This window comes from Apis cerana, linkage group LG10 (assembly GCF_029169275.1).
Source record: "Apis cerana isolate GH-2021 linkage group LG10, AcerK_1.0, whole genome shotgun sequence".
In the NCBI taxonomy this organism is placed as follows: Eukaryota; Metazoa; Arthropoda; class Insecta; order Hymenoptera; family Apidae; genus Apis; species Apis cerana.
Genome location: NC_083861.1, coordinates 12383277 through 12409013, shown reverse-complemented (window position 1 = coordinate 12409013; position 25737 = coordinate 12383277). Strand labels below are relative to the sequence as shown.

The 25737-nt window shown below is 37.0% G+C and overlaps 1 protein-coding gene and 1 long non-coding RNA gene across 6 annotated transcripts in view; one reads left to right on the top strand and one right to left on the bottom strand.

Annotated features, from left to right (window-relative positions):
• The first annotated feature begins 6671 nt into the window (after nt 1-6671).
• Nucleotides 6672-10444, top strand: LOC133666810 (uncharacterized). Its single transcript, XR_009831498.1, has 2 exons — nt 6672-7836; nt 10403-10444. It is a non-coding gene; the product is annotated as an uncharacterized LOC133666810 (long non-coding RNA).
• The window catches only part of LOC107993988 (neurotrimin-like), a 171424-nt gene continuing 152821 nt past the window's right edge, over nt 7135-25737 (bottom strand). For all 5 annotated transcript variants that reach the window (XM_062080718.1, XM_062080720.1, XM_062080719.1 and 2 more), the window contains 7 exons: nt 24659-24817; nt 19618-19746; nt 19400-19537; nt 15463-15612; nt 15167-15238; nt 14811-14915; nt 7135-12511 (listed from right to left, as the gene is read on the bottom strand). In XM_062080718.1, the coding sequence (XP_061936702.1) occupies nt 12306-12511; nt 14811-14915; nt 15167-15238; nt 15463-15612; nt 19400-19537; nt 19618-19746; nt 24659-24817 (959 nt within the window). In that variant the 3' untranslated portion in view covers nt 7135-12305. The remainder of the gene's footprint in view (nt 12512-14810; nt 14916-15166; nt 15239-15462; nt 15613-19399; nt 19538-19617; nt 19747-24658; nt 24818-25737) is intronic.

Genomic DNA, 25737 nt, shown 5'->3' with positions numbered 1-25737 from the left:
GGCCTGGCCTGGCCTGGCCTGGCCTGGCCTGGCCTGGCCTGGCCTGGCCTGGCCTGGCCTGGCCTGGCCTGGCCTGGCCTGGCCTGGCCTGGCCTGGCCTGGCCTGGCCTGGCCTGGCCTGGCCTGGCCTGGCCTGGCCTGGCCTGGCCTGGCCTGGCCTGGCCTGGCCTGGCCTGGCCTGGCCTGGCCTGGCCTGGCCTGGCCTGGCCTGGCCTGGCCTGGCCTGGCCTGGCCTGGCCTGGCCTGGCCTGGCCTGGCCTGGCCTGGCCTGGCCTGGCCTGGCCTGGCCTGGCCTGGCCTGGCCTGGCCTGGCCTGGCCTGGCCTGGCCTGGCCTGGCCTGGCCTGGCCTGGCCTGGCCTGGCCTGGCCTGGCCTGGCCTGGCCTGGCCTGGCCTGGCCTGGCCTGGCCTGGCCTGGCCTGGCCTGGCCTGGCCTGGCCTGGCCTGGCCTGGCCTGGCCTGGCCTGGCCTGGCCTGGCCTGGCCTGGCCTGGCCTGGCCTGGCCTGGCCTGGCCTGGCCTGGCCTGGCCTGGCCTGGCCTGGCCTGGCCTGGCCTGGCCTGGCCTGGCCTGGCCTGGCCTGGCCTGGCCTGGCCTGGCCTGGCCTGGCCTGGCCTGGCCTGGCCTGGCCTGGCCTGGCCTGGCCTGGCCTGGCCTGGCCTGGCCTGGCCTGGCCTGGCCTGGCCTGGCCTGGCCTGGCCTGGCCTGGCCTGGCCTGGCCTGGCCTGGCCTGGCCTGGCCTGGCCTGGCCTGGCCTGGCCTGGCCTGGCCTGGCCTGGCCTGGCCTGGCCTGGCCTGGCCTGGCCTGGCCTGGCCTGGCCTGGCCTGGCCTGGCCTGGCCTGGCCTGGCCTGGCCTGGCCTGGCCTGGCCTGGCCTGGCCTGGCCTGGCCTGGCCTGGCCTGGCCTGGCCTGGCCTGGCCTGGCCTGGCCTGGCCTGGCCTGGCCTGGCCTGGCCTGGCCTGGCCTGGCCTGGCCTGGCCTGGCCTGGCCTGGCCTGGCCTGGCCTGGCCTGGCCTGGCCTGGCCTGGCCTGGCCTGGCCTGGCCTGGCCTGGCCTGGCCTGGCCTGGCCTGGCCTGGCCTGGCCTGGCCTGGCCTGGCCTGGCCTGGCCTGGCCTGGCCTGGCCTGGCCTGGCCTGGCCTGGCCTGGCCTGGCCTGGCCTGGCCTGGCCTGGCCTGGCCTGGCCTGGCCTGGCCTGGCCTGGCCTGGCCTGGCCTGGCCTGGCCTGGCCTGGCCTGGCCTGGCCTGGCCTGGCCTGGCCTGGCCCTGGCCTGGCCTGGCCTGGCCTGGCCTGGCCTGGCCTGGCCTGGCCTGGCCTGGCCTGGCCTGGCCTGGCCTGGCCTGGCCTGGCCTGGCCTGGCCTGGCCTGGCCTGGCCTGGCCTGGCCTGGCCTGGCCTGGCCTGGCCTGGCCTGGCCTGGCCTGGCCTGGCCTGGCCTGGCCTGGCCTGGCCTGGCCTGGCCTGGCCTGGCCTGGCCTGGCCTGGCCTGGCCTGGCCTGGCCTGGCCTGGCCTGGCCTGGCCTGGCCTGGCCTGGCCTGGCCTGGCCTGGCCTGGCCTGGCCTGGCCTGGCCTGGCCTGGCCTGGCCTGGCCTGGCCTGGCCTGGCCTGGCCTGGCCTGGCCTGGCCTGGCCTGGCCTGGCCTGGCCTGGCCTGGCCTGGCCTGGCCTGGCCTGGCCTGGCCTGGCCTGGCCTGGCCTGGCCTGGCCTGGCCTGGCCTGGCCTGGCCTGGCCTGGCCTGGCCTGGCCTGGCCTGGCCTGGCCTGGCCTGGCCTGGCCTGGCCTGGCCTGGCCTGGCCTGGCCTGGCCTGGCCTGGCCTGGCCTGGCCTGGCCTGGCCTGGCCTGGCCTGGCCTGGCCTGGCCTGGCCTGGCCTGGCCTGGCCTGGCCTGGCCTGGCCTGGCCTGGCCTGGCCTGGCCTGGCCTGGCCTGGCCTGGCCTGGCCTGGCCTGGCCTGGCCTGGCCTGGCCTGGCCTGGCCTGGCCTGGCCTGGCCTGGCCTGGCCTGGCCTGGCCTGGCCTGGCCTGGCCTGGCCTGGCCTGGCCTGGCCTGGCCTGGCCTGGCCTGGCCTGGCCTGGCCTGGCCTGGCCTGGCCTGGCCTGGCCTGGCCTGGCCTGGCCTGGCCTGGCCTGGCCTGGCCTGGCCTGGCCTGGCCTGGCCTGGCCTGGCCTGGCCTGGCCTGGCCTGGCCTGGCCTGGCCTGGCCTGGCCTGGCCTGGCCTGGCCTGGCCTGGCCTGGCCTGGCCTGGCCTGGCCTGGCCTGGCCTGGCCTGGCCTGGCCTGGCCTGGCCTGGCCTGGCCTGGCCTGGCCTGGCCTGGCCTGGCCTGGCCTGGCCTGGCCTGGCCTGGCCTGGCCTGGCCTGGCCTGGCCTGGCCTGGCCTGGCCTGGCCTGGCCTGGCCTGGCCTGGCCTGGCCTGGCCTGGCCTGGCCTGGCCTGGCCTGGCCTGGCCTGGCCTGGCCTGGCCTGGCCTGGCCTGGCCTGGCCTGGCCTGGCCTGGCCTGGCCTGGCCTGGCCTGGCCTGGCCTGGCCTGGCCTGGCCTGGCCTGGCCTGGCCTGGCCTGGCCTGGCCTGGCCTGGCCTGGCCTGGCCTGGCCTGGCCTGGCCTGGCCTGGCCTGGCCTGGCCTGGCCTGGCCTGGCCTGGCCTGGCCTGGCCTGGCCTGGCCTGGCCTGGCCTGGCCTGGCCTGGCCTGGCCTGGCCTGGCCTGGCCTGGCCTGGCCTGGCCTGGCCTGGCCTGGCCTGGCCTGGCCTGGCCTGGCCTGGCCTGGCCTGGCCTGGCCTGGCCTGGCCTGGCCTGGCCTGGCCTGGCCTGGCCTGGCCTGGCCTGGCCTGGCCTGGCCTGGCCTGGCCTGGCCTGGCCTGGCCTGGCCTGGCCTGGCCTGGCCTGGGCCTGGCCTGGCCTGGCCTGGCCTGGCCTGGCCTGGCCTGGCCTGGCCTGGCCTGGCCTGGCCTGGCCTGGCCTGGCCTGGCCTGGCCTGGCCTGGCCTGGCCTGGCCTGGCCTGGCCTGGCCTGGCCTGGCCTGGCCTGGCCTGGCCTGGCCTGGCCTGGCCTGGCCTGGCCTGGCCTGGCCTGGCCTGGCCTGGCCTGGCCTGGCCTGGCCTGGCCTGGCCTGGCCTGGCCTGGCCTGGCCTGGCCTGGCCTGGCCTGGCCTGGCCTGGCCTGGCCTGGCCTGGCCTGGCCTGGCCTGGCCTGGCCTGGCCTGGCCTGGCTGGCCTGGCCTGGCCTGGCCTGGCCTGGCCTGGCCTGGCCTGGCCTGGCCTGGCCTGGCCTGGCCTGGCCTGGCCTGGCCTGGCCTGGCCTGGCCTGGCCTGGCCTGGCCTGGCCTGGCCTGGCCTGGCCTGGCCTGGCCTGGCCTGGCCTGGCCTGGCCTGGCCTGGCCTGGCCTGGCCTGGCCTGGCCTGGCCTGGCCTGGCCTGGCCTGGCCTGGCCTGGCCTGGCCTGGCCTGGCCTGGCCTGGCCTGGCCTGGCCTGGCCTGGCCTGGCCTGGCCTGGCCTGGCCTGGCCTGGCCTGGCCTGGCCTGGCCTGGCCTGGCCTGGCCTGGCCTGGCCTGGCCTGGCCTGGCCTGGCCTGGCCTGGCCTGGCCTGGCCTGGCCTGGCCTGGCCTGGCCTGGGCCTGGCCTGGCCTGGCCTGGCCTGGCCTGGCCTGGCCTGGCCTGGCCTGGCCTGGCCTGGCCTGGCCTGGCCTGGCCTGGCCTGGCCTGGCCTGGCCTGGCCTGGCCTGGCCTGGCCTGGCCTGGCCTGGCCTGGCCTGGCCTGGCCTGGCCTGGCCTGGCCTGGCCTGGCCTGGCCTGGCCTGGCCTGGCCTGGCCTGGCCTGGCCTGGCCTGGCCTGGCCTGGCCTGGCCTGGCCTGGCCTGGCCTGGCCTGGCCTGGCCTGGCCTGGCCTGGCCTGGCCTGGCCTGGCCTGGCCTGGCCTGGCCTGGCCTGGCCTGGCCTGGCCTGGCCTGGCCTGGCCTGGCCTGGCCTGGCCTGGCCTGGCCTGGCCTGGCCTGGCCTGGCCTGGCCTGGCCTGGCCTGGCCTGGCCTGGCCTGGCCTGGCCTGGCCTGGCCTGGCCTGGCCTGGCCTGGCCTGGCCTGGCCTGGCCTGGCCTGGCCTGGCCTGGCCTGGCCTGGCCTGGCCTGGCCTGGCCTGGCCTGGCCTGGCCTGGCCTGGCCTGGCCTGGCCTGGCCTGGCCTGGCCTGGCCTGGCCTGGCCTGGCCTGGCCTGGCCTGGCCTGGCCTGGCCTGGCCTGGCCTGGCCTGGCCTGGCCTGGCCTGGCTGGCCTGGCCTGGCCTGGCCTGGCCTGGCCTGGCCTGGCCTGGCCTGGCCTGGCCTGGCCTGGCCTGGCCTGGCCTGGCCTGGCCTGGCCTGGCCTGGCCTGGCCTGGCCTGGCCTGGCCTGGCCTGGCCTGGCCTGGCCTGGCCTGGCCTGGCCTGGCCTGGCCTGGCCTGGCCTGGCCTGGCCTGGCCTGGCCTGGCCTGGCCTGGCCTGGCCTGGCCTGGCCTGGCCTGGCCTGGCCTGGCCTGGCCTGGCCTGGCCTGGCCTGGCCTGGCCTGGCCTGGCCTGGCCTGGCCTGGCCTGGCCTGGCCTGGCCTGGCCTGGCCTGGCCTGGCACTCCTGGCCTCACTCGCATCGCCGCCTAGTAACCTAACGTTGCCTGACACTGACACTGACGTATCTTCGCGCCTCCGAAATAGCTAACGATCCTACTACGATCCGATTTTATCCAAATTCCTTACGAAAAATATCCATTGATGTTATTCGCGCGTTTATTATTTCCTCCGTTTCCTCCGTTCGAATTCGGTTGCTTCCATCTCTTCGATTCCAGTATCTTTCACGATTTCGATCGTTTTCGTTCTCTCCGTTATTTCGATTACGATTTCGATAATTATTCCGAGATACGTCCGATTATTGCCGAATATATTTAATCGTCCCGTTATTTCATTATCGAACGTACCTTCTTTTTTAAACTGGTACTCTCCCAAAACAATATCCTGAGACGGTATTAACGAAAACGAAAGATATTATGGGACGAAAAAGTATTTCTACATATTTATATATATATATATATATATACACCTATAAATAAGTAATTTTCGATGATTATCGAAATTATGTTGTGTTTTAAAATTACGTATCTTCCTTCTTCTTCCTTCCGGAAGAAATAAATTTATCCTTATCTCTGTTTTTTCTTTCGATCCTTTTTTCTTTTCTCCTTTTCGCTTCTACTTCTTTGATCGCGTGCCGACACGCCGACATCCGATACCTTTACGCGCCATTGAGTTAATGTCTCGCCGCGAAAGAGGCCACAGCCTCGCTGCCCGTACCCGGGAGCAAAAGCCGGTAAGAGTGACTCTGATGTAGCCCTCCCCGTCTAACCTCCGCCGGTGCCTCCTCCAAAATTCGAGTCCGGCCCGGGGGACACCCCCCGGACCGGAGAGAGTGGTCTCCTGGGTGAAAAACCCCCTAGACCAAAGAGTGACTTCCCCAGTCCGTAGCGGGAGAAAGACACCGAGGGTCATTCCCTCGTGGCAAGTCGAGAAGTTGTCCGTCGCTCGCGAAAAAACTCGAGTCGAGAAAGCGAGTCTCGAACCCGAGTTTTTCGCGTGCGGAAGAAGCAGCGTTCCGACTTAGCCACAGCCCCTCTGACGACAGGCTTTAATTTTCGGCTATTTAACGTACTTAAGAGTATTTTTCGCGATTTTTTTTTTTTTTTTTTTTTTTAATTTCGATTTTCTTTCATCCTTCCATTTTCCATTTTCGTTCGATCACCAAAAAAAAAAAAATATTTTTATTTAAAAAAAAATTCCATACTATGTAAATGGAATCGAGAATTTGCATCGTTTGTCATTGATCTGTTCACTATTTCATTTGGATTTCGAATTCCATCTATTTTTTTGTTTGATATCTCTTCTAAGAAATTTATTTTTCATCGTATTTTCTATTTTTTTTTCTTTCGTCGCGTATGTGTTCCGATACCATAAAAATTTTTCTATTAAGAAAAAAAAAAAAATCATTCGAAATTGTATAATAATAAAACAAAATCAAAAATATGAACGAAATTATCGAAAAAAAGGAATTATGGTAATTAAAATTATTTATTATTATTATAAATTTATTATTATAATATATTATATATTATTATTATTAATATATTATATATTATTTATATTTATTATTAATTTTATTATTATAAAATTAAAATTATTAAAGCGCAGCAAATAATAAGAGAAAGAAAAAAAGATAAATTCGTCAAAAATATATAAAAGTTATTTTTAAGAAAAAAACATAATTAAATTTTAACGATTAAATTAAAAATTTACGATACTGAAAATTCGAACGATAATTCAACAAAAATCATTAAAAAATTAAAATAAAAGAAAAAATAAAGAAAAAATATCGTTGAATCTTTTTATAAATCTTATAAATGAAAAAAAAAAATTCGAAAAACGAAAAATATTAAAATTAAAAATCTATGTAAACGAAAAAAAAGAAGTATCGTGATAATAATTCATAAATTAATAAAATGAAATAAATATTAATATTATAGCGAACGTGAATCGTAGCGCGATGTTATTGTGTATAAGTCGATTAAACGTAGTCGTGTATATAATCGTTTTCCAAACACGGAGCGAAACGAATTTATTCCTTCGATTGTTATTGTATACGTATCGAGTACGCAGTCGGTTTCTGAACACGGAACGGGACGAACGTTTTCCTTTCTGCTCTCCGAATAAAGATTTTACGATATGCGATATATTAAATAAAATATTAAAATATAAATAATTGTTAAATAAATAAAATATGGAAGTGTATGAATATCGAGTGTAATAATTATTCATACATAAATCGATAAAAAGGAGAATTAAATATTCATCGAATACGAGGATAAAATGAAGAACGAAACGAGTCGAAACTTTAAAAAAAATAATCTTTTAATCGATAAATACTTAGAGATTAGAAAAAAAAGAATATAATAATTAAAATTGATAAATGAAACAAAAAATTCCAATTATTCGATTCTTTTTATTTCGTTTCCAATTTACATATTTTTTTTCTCTCTTACATTTCAAATATTAAAATATGTATTATCGTATTAAAATTAGAAAAAAAAATCGAAAAGTTTAATAACATTATTATTAAAGAATTAACAACGTATTTTAAATACAAAGTACTTTCTTTAATCATTTAAGATACATCTCGCTTAAATTATTAATATTCGCATTAATATTCTATAGATTCTATAGAATTTTTCTACGCCACGAATTATTTTATAATTGTAGGTTTCGAAATGATTTTCGTACGCGTAATAAATTACATGTTTGCATCTTTTGTTTTTTTATGCGATGATAATCGTTCGGTCACTTTTGATTACGATTTCGGTCCAACTAAATTTATCTTAATGATTTTTACATTAATTTTAGTCTACTAGAGACTCGTCATGCGATTTTTTACCAGTGATTTTTACAAGTGATTTTAATGTCTTCTTATTTTCTTTTTTTATACTATTCGTAATTATTTATTTCGTTGAATAATTAAAAAGAAGAAAAAACGATAAGAAAATTTACAAAACGGAAAACGAGATGATTCTTATAAATGATTTTGTAAAATTTTGTTCTATATTTCATTATATTTTTTGTAATTATTTTAAATTATTAAAAAATATATATATACATCGTTCGGTAATATTTTACGTAAAATTTTTGTATAATATACATAATATACATAAAGGAATCTTACTTGAAAACTAAGATTTACAAATGTAACGAATAAACATATGGAACTGATGGTTGTATTAGAAAAATAAAATAAAAAGACATTAATTTCAAATTCTGCGTACATAGGAGATAGTTCGCTGAGGTAAGTTTAATTAAGTAAATTTGTTGAAACTACTGAGGTATTGTGTCAACTATTACTACAATTGTCATGATTAAATTTAAGTATATAATTTTAATTACTTTAATACTTGTATATACAGATTTACAATAATTCTTGTCAACGATAAGCAAACGTTATATTTAATTATTCGTAGCACGAATAAACGCTTTGACTGAAAAAATTTTTTCTTACATACGAACGTATTACGATATTATTAATCATTATATTATTGTATTATGCATACTCTACATATATGTATATATTTCTTTCGTATAATTATATTCAATTTGTAATTCATATATGCGTATAATATCGTACAAATATTATTTATTATAATATTTGAATATTATATTATATTACATTATATTATAATATAATGTAATATAATATATTATTATATTATTATAATACTTGATTATAAAACTTCAAAAGCTTAGTGCTTTTGTTTCTTCCGAGAACGCGATTAAGTAAATACTTGTATGTTTTTATTCATGATTAACGAACTTATATTTAATGTTTCAACGTGACGAGTTGGAAAAAACGAAACAGTTGTGTGATATTCACTTAATCACTAGCAATTATTATTAAATATCGAGTTCAGCACCAATATGTGGTGGTTCCTTGTTCAAGGATTTTATACGCAAAGCGGAAAATTGATAAATATTTTTCTTCCTATTAAATAGAGATCTGTAAACTTTGAGGTGATTTTTGTCTATGTATATTTTTTTTTTTTTTTTAGTCGATCATATGCATATGTTTGAACATTTATTAACTCGTCTCGTTGAAACGACTATAATAATTATTAATTAATTTTATAATACGAACTACGCGTGTTCGCGATATTTTTGTATAAATAATATTTATAATTTAAAATCTAAGTGTGTGTAATAATAATTATGATTAATAATGTAACAAATGTTTGATATAAAAAATGAGAAGCCAAATATAAATGAATATATTTGCGATTAATGATATTTACACGCTAAATGAATTAAATTTTATCAAAATTTAATAAAATAAAAATTAGATTGTAAAGAATAATTTTTATTCGTTTTACGTAAATAGTTTTATGTAAATAGTAAATTATATTTAATATGTACAAATTTAATTATATTTTATTAATATAGATTCGATGATAGATTTCTTCGTATTTTTTGATAATTGTCATATATATACAAGTATATTTGCGAGTATATATCGTTCACCGTTGAAAAGAAATTTGCTTCACGAGAAAAGAAGCATCTATCACTTTTGATGCTTTTGAAGAGCGCATTTCCTAATATCTCGTGCTACGAAGAAAAAAAAATTTCTCTTGAATATTCAAAATTGTGAATAAAAGAATTCTATATTGTAACAAATAACAGAATTCTATATTGTAAGATATGATTTTAGTTATGAAATCGTGTGAGAGATTGTATTTTATCGTTTCGATAGACTACGTTGTCTTTCTCTATCGAGTAATTGGATTAAAAGATATTTATATTATTATATAACATTAAGTAATAATGTTAGAAACAAAAATATGTGTGAAAATGGATGTTCTTTTCAACGGTGAATTATAATTACTTCCGAGATAAAATATACACGCATCGTTATATCCTTTTTTATACTGTTCTTGTTTCAATTTTACTTTCTTCGATCACGAGTCTCATAGGACATTCGATGCAAAAACTTATTCTAATGTAACATTTACATATTATATAATTACATTCTTGTATATACACGTATATACACGTGAATTATATAAAATTGTTTCAACGAATGTACATTCTATCCATAATCTTTGATTTACGATTTATGATTTATTTATTTGATTTATTGTAATTTAACATTGCGCGGCAAATATCTATATGTTTGTATCATTTAATGTACATTGGGCGTGATATAACTATATTAACGTTAATTACACGTTGATTAGGCCGAATATGTAATAAGTAATTAAGTAATCGATTATAACGCATCAAATAACGAAATACATAAAATATTATTAATGTAATGTAGAATGATTTCGAAATATTGTTGATGGAATGAGAGAAAAAAAAAACATAACGAGAAATGAGAAATTTTTGAAATTTGTTTGAAAATTCGTTAAGTATGAATAATTATCGTTGAACGAGTACAATCTATTTCGTTTGTTATGTAATAAGCTTATAATTTATTTCGTTCGATCAACCTCGCTATTTTCATTATGATCTTTTCGATCTTTTCTACCTTAATTTCGCTTTATATAGAATTATTCGATTGATGATGAGAATTAGAATTAGAATTTCGAAAAGAACTCGTATGATTAAGATTTTATTTGTATGAACAAATATATCACGTAATAAAAAAAAACAGAATCATTTATAAATAAGGAATAGATATCTTTAAAACATAGAAAAATACATAAAGCATCAGCATGGATAAAATACGTACGATTAATAATTTTAAATTTTCACTTTGATAACTACGAGAAAAACGTGATGAAGAAAAAAGTATATCGTGTTTGTATAAAACTGATGGAAATAAATAAAAGATCTCGTTTAGCTAACGATGCGTATGATTTCAGGATTTCACCTGACGAACGAAGAATGTGAGAAAAGAAAAGAAATCGATAATAATGGGAGAAAATAATACGTACAAAGAGGATAGTTTTGAGAGAATAGAATAGAATCAATGAGACTTTGCATATAAATCAATAAAAATTATTTATATGTTCGAGATAAAATAAAAATAAAAATGTATTATTATAAAATTGGAGGTATTTATACTTTTTTGTATGGTATAATGCAACGTATACATATATAACATCATTATCGTGGACAATGTATACCCCGTTACGATAATTAATCTTATAGATTTTAAAATAAAATGTTTGATACGAGAAAATACAAAAATATTCATCTCTATACAATAATTATTCTTTGGCGTTCTCGTAATATGAATTTATGAATTCTTGCTCTAATTTATCTAAAATATTGATAAACGGAAAATAGATTCTGCGATCGAGGAAACGATATTAGTTTTTTAATAATTGTTTTCGTGATTAATTTCAAATTAATAATGAAAAATTATATTAAAATGCGTTAATTTAATAAATTTTTTTTTCATAAAATATTTCTATTTCTGTTAATTCTGTATTCTCTTTATTCTATTTTCTCATAGGAAAGTATAAAAATAAAATTTGAAATTAAATTGCGTCAAATAATTTCATAAGGTGATAATTATATGTTTTGAATAGATTGTTGAATAAATTTAGTTCTATTTCGTTTCTTTCGACTATAATTTTTTTTTCGAAATTTTTTCATGAATTCGTCGATTCTCAAAATTGGCGAATCCGTATTATGTTCAATTAATACGGCTCTACCGTATGAAAATATTCTTATATTTTTCTATGATGTTAATGTTTTAGATTAATTTGAAAAATGGAAAAAATTAAATTAATAAATATATATGATTATTCAAAAATCTCCTTCATTTACATTAAATTTAAATTTAGATTTTCCGTTTATCTCGATATCTTTTCTTATTAAAAGAATCCATCGATAGATTAAAAAAAATGTAAAAGTGATCGAAAAAAATATTAATCTTAACATCTTGCTATTTCTTAAAGATGTATCAAGTTAAGATTAACTGTTAAAATCGATATAATACTATATATAATATTGATATTCGAATATCAATTTTTCAAATTGTTTTAAATTGATCATGTTGTTGAAAATTGATAGTATTATCGATCTTATTCTTCTGATTTTGACCGTTTATTCTTTATAGAAAAACAATGATTATTTATTATACTTCTTATTATTTATACTATTATACAGGAAATAGTCATCTATAATAAAATATTTTATACATATTTTTAATTTATTTACATTTAAATTTAAATTTAGTTCCAGGAATATTTATTTATTTTCAAATCCAATAACGTTATACAAGTGACAAAAAAAAATTTATAAGTAAATTGAACGTTAATTAATTTTTGAAGATATAAAAAGAATGAGATTAATTAAGTTTTAAAAAGAATAATTAAGGAAGATAATTAAAAGAAAGGAATAATATTTACTTAACGTTTTCAAATTTCGATTAACGAAAAAGTAATTAATCGTAACGTGAATCGGGAAAATAATTGATTTATAATTATAATCCGTGAATTTGTGCGAATTTGCAAAAATGTAATCGCATTGATAAATACCTGATCCGAGTATTCGAATTTATTATTAGAAATTGTATTAATCGTCTAATTTGACGAACTTTATCGCAAAGTTTGAACAAGGAAGAAAAATTATTTCGTTGATCTCGGTCACAACGACAGCGAAGGCAATGGTTGTCGATAAATTTGTAACATCGAAATACATCCATTAATTGATCCCTTTCGCGGATGAGATAAATGACGATGAACAGGACGAATCTTGATCCCCGAAGGATTTTTCTCGAATAATCGTTCTTTTCGCTGACAAATACTAACGTGACTACGACAGGGCGGATAGTAGGATTATGCAGATGGCCGTTGTAGTTCGTACTTGAAAATTCGAATTAGAATCCCTGGATGACATCGATTGCGCCGTGTTGTCGATTCTTCGTATTTCGCTGTCGATGCTTTTTCGTTCATTTGTTGTTATAACGGTTTCAGCATCGTTGTAACTATCGCTGCTCGCTCTTCCATGAAGATGTATATCTAAAAAAAGTGATTCCTTATATATGAGATCTTGATAAGATTCTTTTATATTGGAAAGATAATTATAGTCTAAAGTTATATTTTTTCGTTTCAATATATTATTATATATTGTTATTTTACATTCTCGATTGTATTTTAATATTTTACATTCTCAATTGCATTTTTTTTCTGCAAGATAGATATATCGTTTATTATATTTATTTTTCAACAGCTCTAGAAACAAAAATGTATGTAAAAATACTTGTTGAATATTAAAAAGAAAATATTGATGCGAATTTAATATTAAAAAAATTTTATTGTAATTCGATATGATAATAAAATTATAAGTTAGTTTATTTTCTATAAAATATATTACAAATTTCATGTCTAGCTACTTCATGTATATAACATTTAATTTTTGCATTTTATAAAATGCACTTTGAATTTTACGCTACAATTTGCTGACAAAAATAGTAAATCTCTAATATCTCGTTCAAAATTCATATTAAATTAGCTCGATATTATTCAAATCTTGGCTGAATTCTTACAATTTTATGACAATTGAATAAATCGGTCAATAATTATATAATTAACGATACAAACAAATATTGATTATTAAACGAGCATTCGATCCATGAGAATCTTTTCGTGATGCGGTGACGCGATATTCATACTTATACGAAAAATCTCTTATTTTGAAATCTCTTATTTTATTCTGAAAAAAAAAAAAAGAAAAAAAAAGAAAAACTAGTTTTGACGAGAGTATTACGTTATACGAGTCATCGACAGTATAATATAAAGGATAATTTTTTCTTTTAATTTCTTCGAATCAATTCTAATTTCATAAAAAATCGTAACGCTAAAAATCGAACTCGATTTCCTTCTGCTCTTTAAATATAAGAAGATCCATTTAATAAAATTACTCTGATAATCGCACAGAACGAACGATTTGCCAATATCATAAATTTTTAAATTCGTTTTAAGTGATAGATTAGAATCGAAGGGAAGGCGAGAAATGCGAGAAAGTTTTGCAAACGAAAGATCAGATTACTTTTTCATAGTTGAAGCGACATGGTAGTTCATAAACCGCGTGGGATTTCATCAAAATCCCGTTGAGAGGGTAGCGTTTGTCGCCTTGGAGATCTATGATGTCGTGCCACGTTGCTGAAAGCTCGTGAGTAAATTTCACGCCTTCTCTCCAACTTTCCCTTCGAAAAGTTTTTCTCTTCCCCTTTCTGTGTGCGTAAGTTTGCGCATTACGCCGAGATGATGATTTAATAGGAAATTTCTAAAAGTGGGATAACGTATTTATGTGAAAATATGCTCTGTTCTTCTTCTATTCTAATTCTATAATTAAACTTCTATTTCAATTTGCATCTTCGATTTATATATATTTTATGTTTTTTTTTTTTTACGATAAAATTCATAAAATCTTAAGAATAAAATATTCTTTAATATAACCGAAATGATAATTAAACAAGTTAATTAAATAACAATAACAAAACTAAACGTCACAGCATATATTTATATTTTCTCTTTCTTAAGGAAACAATATTAAGTGCAATAATTTTACTCGATTAATTCTATTTAGCGTTACGATTAAAAGAGAGCAAAATATAAAATTTTTACTAAATATTTTTAACGCAAAATGCTAACTGTGTTATTATTGTAAGCGGCAAATTTAATATGATTTTTATTTATAAGTTTTTTAACGTGAAACAGTTATATGTACGCGGTTGAATATTCAAATTTGTTTCGACAATGCTTATTGTTGCTTGAATATACAGTGATAACGAAATTCCTCGTTCGTTACTATGTTTCTCGATTATCCATTGTATTCTCCTTATCTTTTTTTGTATAAAACGAGAAAAAATATTTCAAAAAGAAATTTGCAGCAACATGTTTTGATCGATGAAAACACCGCTGAGGTAAATATTTACGTAAGTACGATCATACGTGCAAATGAGATTTGTTTCGAGAATAATATTGCTGAAGAAGAAATTTATACGTAAGAATTTACATATAATTTATACAAGAAAAATTTATATATAAAAACGTATATATTTACACAATTTTTCTATGTTTTTTTTATAAACTTTTTGATCGAAGCATATATTTTTTTGTATACGTTTAAATGAAAATAAATGCAAATTTATTTGTATTAAAAAATCCGAAATAATTTGTAGAAGGGTACATGAATATAATTATGCAATTTTTGAATACAATTTAGTTCGATATTGCGATAGAAGAAACGAAGAATCGTATGTAATATTAGAGCAATTAAAATTCATAAAATTCATATAATAAGAAAAATACTTACCATCGGTTCTATGTTCGACGTTAGGCAATGACGAATCAGTTATTTGATACGTACTAGGATCTGCACTAGCTTCTGGTCTTTGTCGTGAATTTTGAATATTTTCAACTACAAATAAAACGATTATCTTCATTTTTATTCTTTTTAGTAATGCGATATAAATACGATTTGTTCACGTGAAAGTGAAAAAAAAAAAGAAGAATGACTCTTTCGAATTAAAGGAAGATATGATAAAGATATGAACTTAATGGATACATATACCTAATTTATAGATGTCGATAATTGTATACAGTTATATATCATACTGTATGAAACGCTAATTATAAACTTGTGTCGATGAAATTTTTATTCACATCTACCTTCTTCGCTAGTAGTAGGAACTGGAGTAGTAGTAGTCGTGGTTCTCGGCTGTGTCGTTGGTGTCGGAATATCTACAAAATATATAATTTTGGATAACATTTAAGATTTGATAAAGTTTTTATCTTCTCTTCTCTCTCTCTCTCTCTCTCTCTCTCTCTCTCTCATTCAAACTTTTTGAAATAATTATAACATTTAAAAATCGCAAATATATCGTAAAAAATGTAAAAATCATTTAAGAAAATAGTAGTAAAAATGAAGTATTATAAATGAATGATAAAGTAAAAAATATACTTACGATAAAGTTTAATACTGCCGTCTGTTTCCCCCAAAGAATTTTTTGATATGCATTTATACGTTCCATAATCGGACATTTCCGTCGCTAATATCGTGAGTTTCATATGTACTTTGTACACGTTATTCGTGAATGATTGGTTATATTTATCTCCTAAAAGCAAAATATGAAATAGAAACAATAAATGGATGGATAGAGATGTAAAAATGAAAGTATATCTGTATTATAAAAAGGATAATATAATAAAAGATATAATAAATTGAAGAGAAAAATATGAATTTATAACGAATTTTATACAAAAATTAATTATTAAATTGTACTTTGATAAATTTATTTAACGAGCATTTATATTAGTGATTAAGTGATTTGATGTGTTTATTTTTTTATGAACATTTGTAATATGTAATGATATTATTTTTATATGATATGAAAAATAATTAATCTTTCAGGTTTCAATTTTTTTTTCCTTTCTTTTTTTTTCAGTATAATATACGAAATAATAATACAAAATATTTTTTTAAAATAATTTAACATTTAAAAAACTTATGTTCAAGGATTTAAAAATTTAAAATCGTTCAAAAATTCTAGAATAAAATTACCGTTTTATATAAGACTGATTTTTAATTTTAATTTAGCGAGCTTATCAATAATCGTGATTTTTTTTCAAGTGTTGTATATTCATGCGTTACGATACCCACGATACTTGGAGAAAACTTTACACGACATTCAACCAAAAAATGAAATAAAAATAGTTTTCCACTATGAAAGTTGATCACGCTATATACTCATTAGAGGTTTGTATGACTTTCCGATGTTGAAATAAGATCAGAATGCTGAAATACATGTATATTATTATAGGATTAATTTGAGACGAGAAACTTATAATCAAGACATCACTTTTATTTTTATCGTACGAAATCAAAAAAAAATCTATAATAATATATTTATGTTTTACGATTACATGAAGATAATTTATTTTAGACGAAATGTTTGAAAGAAGAAGAAAAAAAAGAAAAAAAAAAGATTTTTCATTAAAATGATATTCCCGGGATATTTCGAAACAAAAAGAGGAAGAAATTGAAGAAATTGATGAATATCGAGACTACGAGAAAAGGTATTTTGCGCGATTAACGATTCGAGATCTCGCGAGAATGAAGAGAGATCGAAATCCGTAAGTGTAAGTAACTGATCCATGGTAAAACAGAATAGTATTTTCTCAGGTAGGGAGAAACTTGGTGACAGATAGAACGTATAGAGAAAAAGAAAAAGTGAGGGGCGGAAAAAGCGAGGGTGAAAAGGTAGAATGCATTTATGTAGTGGCTCCATCGACCGTAGCAAACGGAAGAGAAAAACTTTGGTCGGCTTTGAGTTTGAAAAGCAGATGAAAAAGTTTAACGACGTTGAACTGCGTTGCCGAGCATTATCACGCTAGACGTGGTTCAATGGATTTTCGGATATAAAATTGCTTCTATGCAAAAAGTTAGAGATACCGATATTTTCCTTCTATTCTGTTTTCCCTGTTGAAAAAAAAAGTGAGAAAAATAACAAAATTATCGAAAATTTCCGAGAAAAAAAAGTGAGAAACTTTTGGATAAATAGGAATAGTAACGTATATGTGTATATGGATACAAGATAAATTGAAATTGAACTGAAAGATTAAAAAGGAGACAATCGCGCATAAGATGGAAGAAAATCGAGAAATTTGAAGATACTTTCGTGTGAGAGGTTCGTTAACTGAAACTTTCGCTTGGGGAATGAATAATAAGACAGCGGACATCGTTTTCCCTCGGTAAACCGCACACGTTACGGGCGAAAAGAGCGTCGCAAAGAGCAGAAGTCATGACAATCACGAGTCATTAAAGTTGTACGCAACGGTTGAGCGAAGCCAGGTCCGGAAAACGTCTGGTTTGAGATGGTCGTAAGAGAAGTAGGGGTGCGAGTCGTCGTCGTGTTGCGAAAAGGATGGACCAGTTAGGATAGCGGAATGGCAGAGAGGGGTGAAAGGACAGTAATGGCATCGGTAAGTAGCTCCAGGCACGTCACTTTCATATACACAACTTGCTGCTACATCATCGTCAACCGTACTTTGATTTTGTTCGCACGATATTCCCTCCTATCCAATAACGATCTAAGTTTGCATCGTTCCGCGGTAAAATGTTTAGTTATTGATAAACGATCGAATCGAAGGATCGAAAAAAATCTCTTTTTTGTTTTCCTCCATTTTTCTTTTTATCCTTCGTATCTTTTTTCATTTCATTGTTTTTTCTTTTCCCCGATTATACAAATAAAAGTTTATATTTTAAGACATTCGTATTAAGATAATAACATTTAAAAGTGAATTTTTTTCAAATTGTACGTTTTATATTTTTTTGAATTCAAAGATTGTTCATTCGTATTTCTAACTTATATAGATTTAATCTCGTACGGTATATATTATTAGATTTATAGAAACGTTGATTAAGACGTTGTACATAGTTATATATATATATATATATATATATATATATATATATATATATATATATATATACGCGTTGTATATATACTATATATACATATATTTGTGATAAAAATTTCCCAAATTTTGTAAAAATATATTTAAAACATATTTGATATTTAAATTTGATTTCTGTCTGGAAAAATAGCACGAAATAATTTAATTGATCAACAACTTTGCATACAAGGATCATAACGTTGGCTTTCTTACTGTATTTGCATCACCTAGTCTAGAACTGCTAGACGCATTAATGGATGCAAGAGAATGTATAATATTCCATGTGGTTACTACGCTACGGCCTTCGTGAATATCGTGTCTCGTTATTCCAAATAATTACGCGGCGAACATGCATTTGTGCTTATTCGTGCTAATAATACTTATGATTCTTGTCCAACATTACTTTTACTCGTATCTCTGTCACTTTATTATAAATATGCATAACGCGATATAAATTTAAAAAAAGTTGTGTGAAAAAGTTGCCTTGATCTTTCTTTAACGACAAACGAGAAACAAAATAAAAACAAATAAATAAAAATATGTAAAATAAAATAGCTTCGAATAGATATTATCGAATCGATTAAATCTTAACATCGTTCTATATTTATTATCGATTTGATTCCTCGAAATAGTAAAAAAATAATAATAATAAATAATAATAATAACAACAACAATAAAATCAAAAACGAATAAATTAATAAAAGACGATCATGCATTATTTAAAAATTATTTTTTAATTGAAAAAAATCATTATATATAAAAATCATTACATTTGAAAATCATTACATAAAATAATAAATAATAGATATTACGGAAATTGTTACGGAAATGAAAAAGAATAAAACGATAAAACGTTGTAAATAATTCTCGCGCGTGAAAAATTTAGTTCAAAGTTCATCAATCATTATTCGAAGTAATTATAGTTCTATGTATTTCCGTGTATCCGACTACGACCGTGTTGTTAGACCGTTTCAATAACGTATGGTATATATGTGCGGTGTGCTGTGCGTACATTCGTTAATAAAACACCATTAACTATGTTGGTCAGTATGGTTCAATCGCTCTTCGATGAATTACCAGACCATGGAATACGTCCATTACAAACGAGCAAACGCGAAGGCATACGAACTTCTGTTTCTGTGTTGAAGTCTCGTAAACGTATAACGCTCAACTTTTATCGCATTATCTAAATTATGTAAATTACTTTCAACCAATATAGATGTATCTACATATATCTGTATTCTTACATCGCAATTTCAGATGCAATCTTTTTCCTTTTCCCAATAATATATCGTTAAATTTAAAATCAAGACGCTCGAAATTGAAAACTGATATTATGCTTGAAACTTATATATTATCGATAAAATTCGATAAAAATTGTATCGAAATAAGAGAATAATATAAAAAGTAAAAAAATATCGAGAGAAATATATATATTCGAAGTACCATTTTTTATTATTTCGTTGTTTCCCTTCGTCCAATAATTGATCGATTGTGGAAACGCTTCCGAGTTACATTCCAAGGTTATTCTTTGTCCCTTTTGAGCCCCGACCAATTGATTTTGAATTGAAATCATTGGACTAACTGTAAATATAACAAATATATTAAATTAAACAACATTTAACGTAAAGATAGAAAATTTTATCATGGAGAAAAATACTCACATTGTACCGTAAGCATTATTCTTTTACTGACGGTAGGTGGTATACCGTTCGAAGCTATGCACAAATACGCACCCATCTGCAATCGATTTATCTTAATGATATTGAAGATCGAACCCTCGACAATTCTCACTGCAACAAAGTCGAGAAATTTATTTTTTTCGAATATTGTTGATTTTATAGTATAACGAAGTGATAGATTGATGATATTAAAAGTGAAATTTTTTGTACACGGAGATTAAAACATTACAACTAATTCTATTCGAGTGGTAAAGTTTTTCGATGTTAAGAATCATATTCGAGTACAAATATACGAGTGTAATAATAGGTACTCGATGTGCTTCAAAGTTGCAAAACCTTTACGAAACAAACATATGTTCCAACTACTACGTTTCTCAATGTAACTTTCCGAACTTCTCTTCGCAACAATCGAGTTTAAATCGATAAAATAGCGAACAAGAAGTTTTTGTAACATTATCCATTGGATTGGTTTTAATCGTATCTCAACTTTTTAATTCCATTCTCTCCTTTGCATCATTTTATTCGACAATTGAAATTTGTTCCAACATATAATTGAGTTATGCATACGGTAATGAAATAGATATAATCCGCCGTTCTTCTCGAGTAAACCAAAGCAAGGTTAGCAAGAAATTCGCGACAAGCGTTACACCGTTCGTAGCACTTGATGCTTACTCGGATTAAACGGACTGACAAAAAGCCAGAAACGGATGCAGTATCGAAGATGCACGAGTGAACACGAGGGACTCGGTCAGTTAACATTAATTACGAACACGCTATTACCAATCTTTTTGCCATACGAAATCAACGCTGTTCTTTGTTTCATAAAGGATGACCGACCTGCTAAATGAATCGACGAACAAGTTATCTATACTATATCTGTATACAGATTTTACACTTGGATTTAGGTAAATGATGTATGAAATATGGCCAAATATTTAATACGCAAGAAATATTTGCTCTATCAATTGTTATCTATGATTATTGAAACAACTAGTTATTACAAATTAGTTGCTACGATATTTTTCAATTTTACGCTCGATATATATTCATTTATTTAAAACTTTCGTATTTTCAGATATCTAACATATTACATTTTCAATTTTAAAATTCATATACATATCTCTGTAAAGATAATTTTATTTTATTTACACGCATGCGAGTAATACGCATACTGATAAAATGAAAAGCTTAAAATTTTAAAAGTCTCAATGGCTTTTATTCGTATTATATTATATATATATATATATATGCATGTAAGTACATATATGTTCGTCGTTGATTTTTATTATCTTAACAAGTAAGACGAAGTAAAGTATCATCGATAAGATCGATTTGTTTTTATTTCATTTATATTCGTTTATTTATTTAGATTTTTATACATCGTGACCGTTTAGAAATATTATTTGAAATTAGCATTTCTTCTTTCGTTGTTGACATTCGTACAGTCGAAATCATTTCTTCAGTCAGATTTCTTCAAGTTTTCTCCTAAGAATAAAGCTTCTTAAGAATAAAAGCTTAAAATTTATATTTCCGCGTTTCTCAAGTTTCATGGTTTCCGTCCTACTTAGTTTCTCTAATCCATTTTCAGTTTACTTTATTATTGCGTTTCGTTGTGTTTATCAAAATTGAAATAAATGGCAATTTATAAATTAGAAAAGTTGTATATTTTTATATAATATGTAAATATATTGTTTATATGCGTATATAATAGAAGAGATATTAAACGAACGAAGAAAAGTAACGTGAGAAAATAAAATGACAAATTGAAAAATAGTCGAGAAATGGAAAATTGTAACGAGCGTAATCGCAGAGGTGAAATGCTGGTTAGAAGGATTTTACCTTCTATTTCTGAATTCAGTAGTGTCAATGGCGAATACACTAGTAACCGCACATAGAACATGGTCAGCGGGTGAACGTAAATCTTTTGGTGGAAAACTAAAAGGCGGTCACAGCCGCTGCTCCCGTTCGAATTTTCGATTCTCGTTGAGCTTCGACTTTGTCTACCTAAACGCTTAATCTCTGCACAGAGCAATTTATGTTATTGAAACGCCTGTCGACTCCACCCTCTGTAATCACTTGCATATACGAGATAAATTGTAAACCACTGACCAAACCACTCGATACACTTCGCGTACCCATTTTAATTACTTTCCAATCATTATTACTTTATGAGTTAATTACCAATAACTAGACTATGCTACTATACATATCTACTTTCATATCTACTTTTATTCCTCGAATGAAATAAACGTATCGATGATCTAATAATTTATACTTTTTTAAAATAACGTTATCTAAGCAAATGTATTTAAAAATAAGAAACCTTGCGTATAATTAAATGAGCGTACTTTGAATAGTTATTGCAAAAAATCAAGAATTATAAATAAATTTTTCGAATCACGAAGAGTCGTTACATTCGTATTTTCTGTGAAAAGTATCGACGAGTTTTTTTTTCTTTTTTTTTTTTTCATATTTGTACACAGTTTCCAACAAATAGGTTTCTCTCGGTTTGTCTACAATTTTATTCGCGCATACGAGCAAACCACAGTCTACAAATGAAAAAAAACTATACTCCGTAATTCGAGAAATACATATAAAAATACATATAAAATGTATATAAAATGAAGAGAGGAGATACCGAGTACATTCGAGAAAAGTGTGTGTGCAAATAAGCAAGTATAGTTGGATGATCAAAGCTACGATTTAATTCGATTTAGAGTTGTCCAATGAAACCGCGCTGATATCGTGTTTACACTTTTTAGACATTTTATTGTCATTTCGATGCATTTCAAAGATACACGACACGATATCTAACCATGGCTGAAAAGCAAGCTGAACTAATTTTTCCTAAAATGTATAAACGTTTCTCGGTTATCGTCATACAAATCTATGCGGTCTTTGATCTCCGCTTTGTTTAACGTTAATTGTCTTCGTATGTACTGTGTATAATATATACATAAATTAATCGTAATTGTTAAAAAAAAATGTTCAATCTCGTGTAATCAATTTCATTCAAATCAATTTTTAATTAAAGATATTTCTATAATGTCTCTTTTTTTATATATATAATATAACATAATATAAATAATCAAAAGACATGGAAAATAATATCTGTTATTATAACTGATTATTTAAGAATTATTGGATCATTAATTAAATTATTGATAAAAATTTTACTTATTCTAATTATTCTCGACGAATTTATTCAAAAAATTTTAAAATGTGAAAAGCATAATCAAGCATTTTAGAAGTTAATAAAAATTCTTTTATATTTTAAACCGTTTTTTTGTTTCACAATTGTTCTATATACATTTTCATTATATGCACTGATAGTTTTTTAGAAGCAGGCAAAGTATTATTGCGAATATCAGTCACAACGATCCATTTCGATTCAAGTTCAATTCTATCACGAGATAAATAAAAATAATATACGATATATTGAAAAATATTATTTAAATAATAATAATAATAATAATTGAGAAGAGTTATCGTTGATAGAACTTTTAAAAAAAAATTTTAACGATAAAATTTTTTTTCTTTTCGATAGATTATTTTTTGATCCGCATGATCGCAGGGGAATATATACGTAGAAGAAAGATCGATAGAAATATTTTTGATGAATACATATTTGCCTAGACGAGTATTACAAAGGCTGGCATACACGGGAAGACGTTTAAAATACAAGAGACATTTTTCTTGCCATAAGACAAGGTAGACAGTTTCCGGCGGAAGAACAGGATACAGGCAACAGTTTTCGATGCGGTGAAAAGACAAAAGAGTGATAAATCGTTACCACGTCTCGCGAATAAAGTGTTTGCAACGATTCGTGTGCGAATCAGAACGTTCGTATTACTTGGTGTTATTGTGCGAAACGCGGACCATGTATTTCATCCTAACGTCATCGGTATAGCAATGGTGCAGGTGCAACATGGATAGGATCGCTGTATCACGCATCATACTCGCTAAATAAGTTTGAAAGCCACCAGCGATAAATTTTCATTCTACGTTCATCGTATGTCATATATTTCTTAACCCTCTATCGGCCGTTCATATAAATGTGTTTCGGAAACATTTCTTTAAACGCATGTATTGTGTAAAAACAAGCTAATAAATAATTCATCGACTATTCGAATAATCGAACGTAAGTAAAAAATATAATATGAAAAATATTTCTAATTGAAAAAAAAGAAAGAAAGAAAAATCGTTTTACATCGTTATACGTGTAACAAAATTATCTTGAATGTTAAAAATTTTTTTCACATTAACATTAACCTGTATCTGTATACGTATGTTAGAAGAACGTTATAAACTCTTTTATATTTTAATATTTTACGTCTGATTAATGCATATTTAATAATATATATATATATAATATATATTACAAAAAATATATCGATATTAAATAAAGATATAACAATATTAATATGAAAGCACATTGCGAACATAAAAAGTAAAATAAAATGATATATTCATTTCGTATATGTGAATTAATTAATCTGTTTATCGCTTATTTTATTGATCGTTCAATATAAACTAGAAAAAAATTTATGAATCGAATATTCTGTAAATACATTAGATTTGATGCACTTTTCTCGTAAAAATTTTCCCTTGTGAAAACATAGTTAGATCTAATCTCGGTATGAAAAGAATTACCCCTTCTATCTAAAATCCATCAATCTTCGAGAATAATATTCGTTTAACCATTGTCACGTATTTTCGTAAAATATTTTAATAATAATTTAACTATACTCGCATATTCGGATAAGAGAACAATATTGGTCATTTAAAAAAAGAAAACAAACAAATAGAAGGTAAAAATTTTGAAAAATTTATTTAAAACACAATTTTTATTCTTTTCTTTGTATTTTAATTAATTTTGAATTATTTTAATTTTAATTAAATTTGAATTAAATTTTTCGTTATGTTAATTCGATTAATCTTTCGATCAAATCTTTTTTGTTTTATTCTAGTTACTGTCTTCTAATTTTTTTTACGATAGATATAGATATCGATCAATCCTTACCTTCTTCTCCATTCTCGAAAAATATACTTTCTCCACCTTCTCGCCTCCATGTAATATTTGGTGTTGGAGATCCTTTAGCAGCACAATGTAATGTCACATTGCTGCCTTCTCTGACTATCATGTCCGTACTTGTCATATAATCTAAAATATCTGGCGGAACTGAAAATAGAAATTGAATAATCTTGTCACCATCATTTTCTACGATATATTTCATATTTAAATTTTTCTTTGTCTTTTTATATTATAACTTGAATCTGTTTAACGATACTTAATTAATAAATAGTAATTAATAGATGTTAAGAGAATAAATAAATTTAAGAATTAAAATAACAAGACAAATTTTATGTTTTTACATAGATCTGCGAAGGATGAATCTATGTATATATGTACGTATACAAAGATAGTAAATACTTTATTCCAGTAAATGGAAGTTTATACGCATAAAAGTATACATATACGTATACATTATTTTTAAAAATCCGTCAAGACCAAGAAGGAAGAACGTGTTTTTAAATCGTATCGTTCAACTACTTGATTATTCATTTTATCTTTTTCCTCGTCTCTTCACGTTTGTTCGTTGTTATATTTGCATCAAAGCATTTTATTTAAAATATAAAAGATTAAAAATTTTGATCAAGTTTCCTTCCTAATAATATAAATAAAGTCTTTCGTGTCTCTCATGTCGTATTCATCATTCCGTGATTAAATTTTCCAAAACGATATCTCTATTTTTTTGAACAAGCGATATTACTATATACTTAGATATTTTAAACATTCTGCGCACTAATATGTGATGCGTACGGACTTTCAACTTTCAACATCTAATTTCCGTAACACTTGGAGCGAGCAAGCATTGTCTGGAGTTTGTCCGTTGGAAAATCATACCATTCGTAAAATTTCTATTCAACCCATATCGTAAATTAGTCGAAAACAAAACAGCATCGGGCCTATCTGTTTTCGATCGCTCTCAAAAATATCCAGCCGCACTGAGGCGTAATTAATTACGTAAACGAAGAAGAAAAAGATAAAATAAATCAAAGTGATAATAATGTAATAGTAATCGTAAAATATCATTAGTA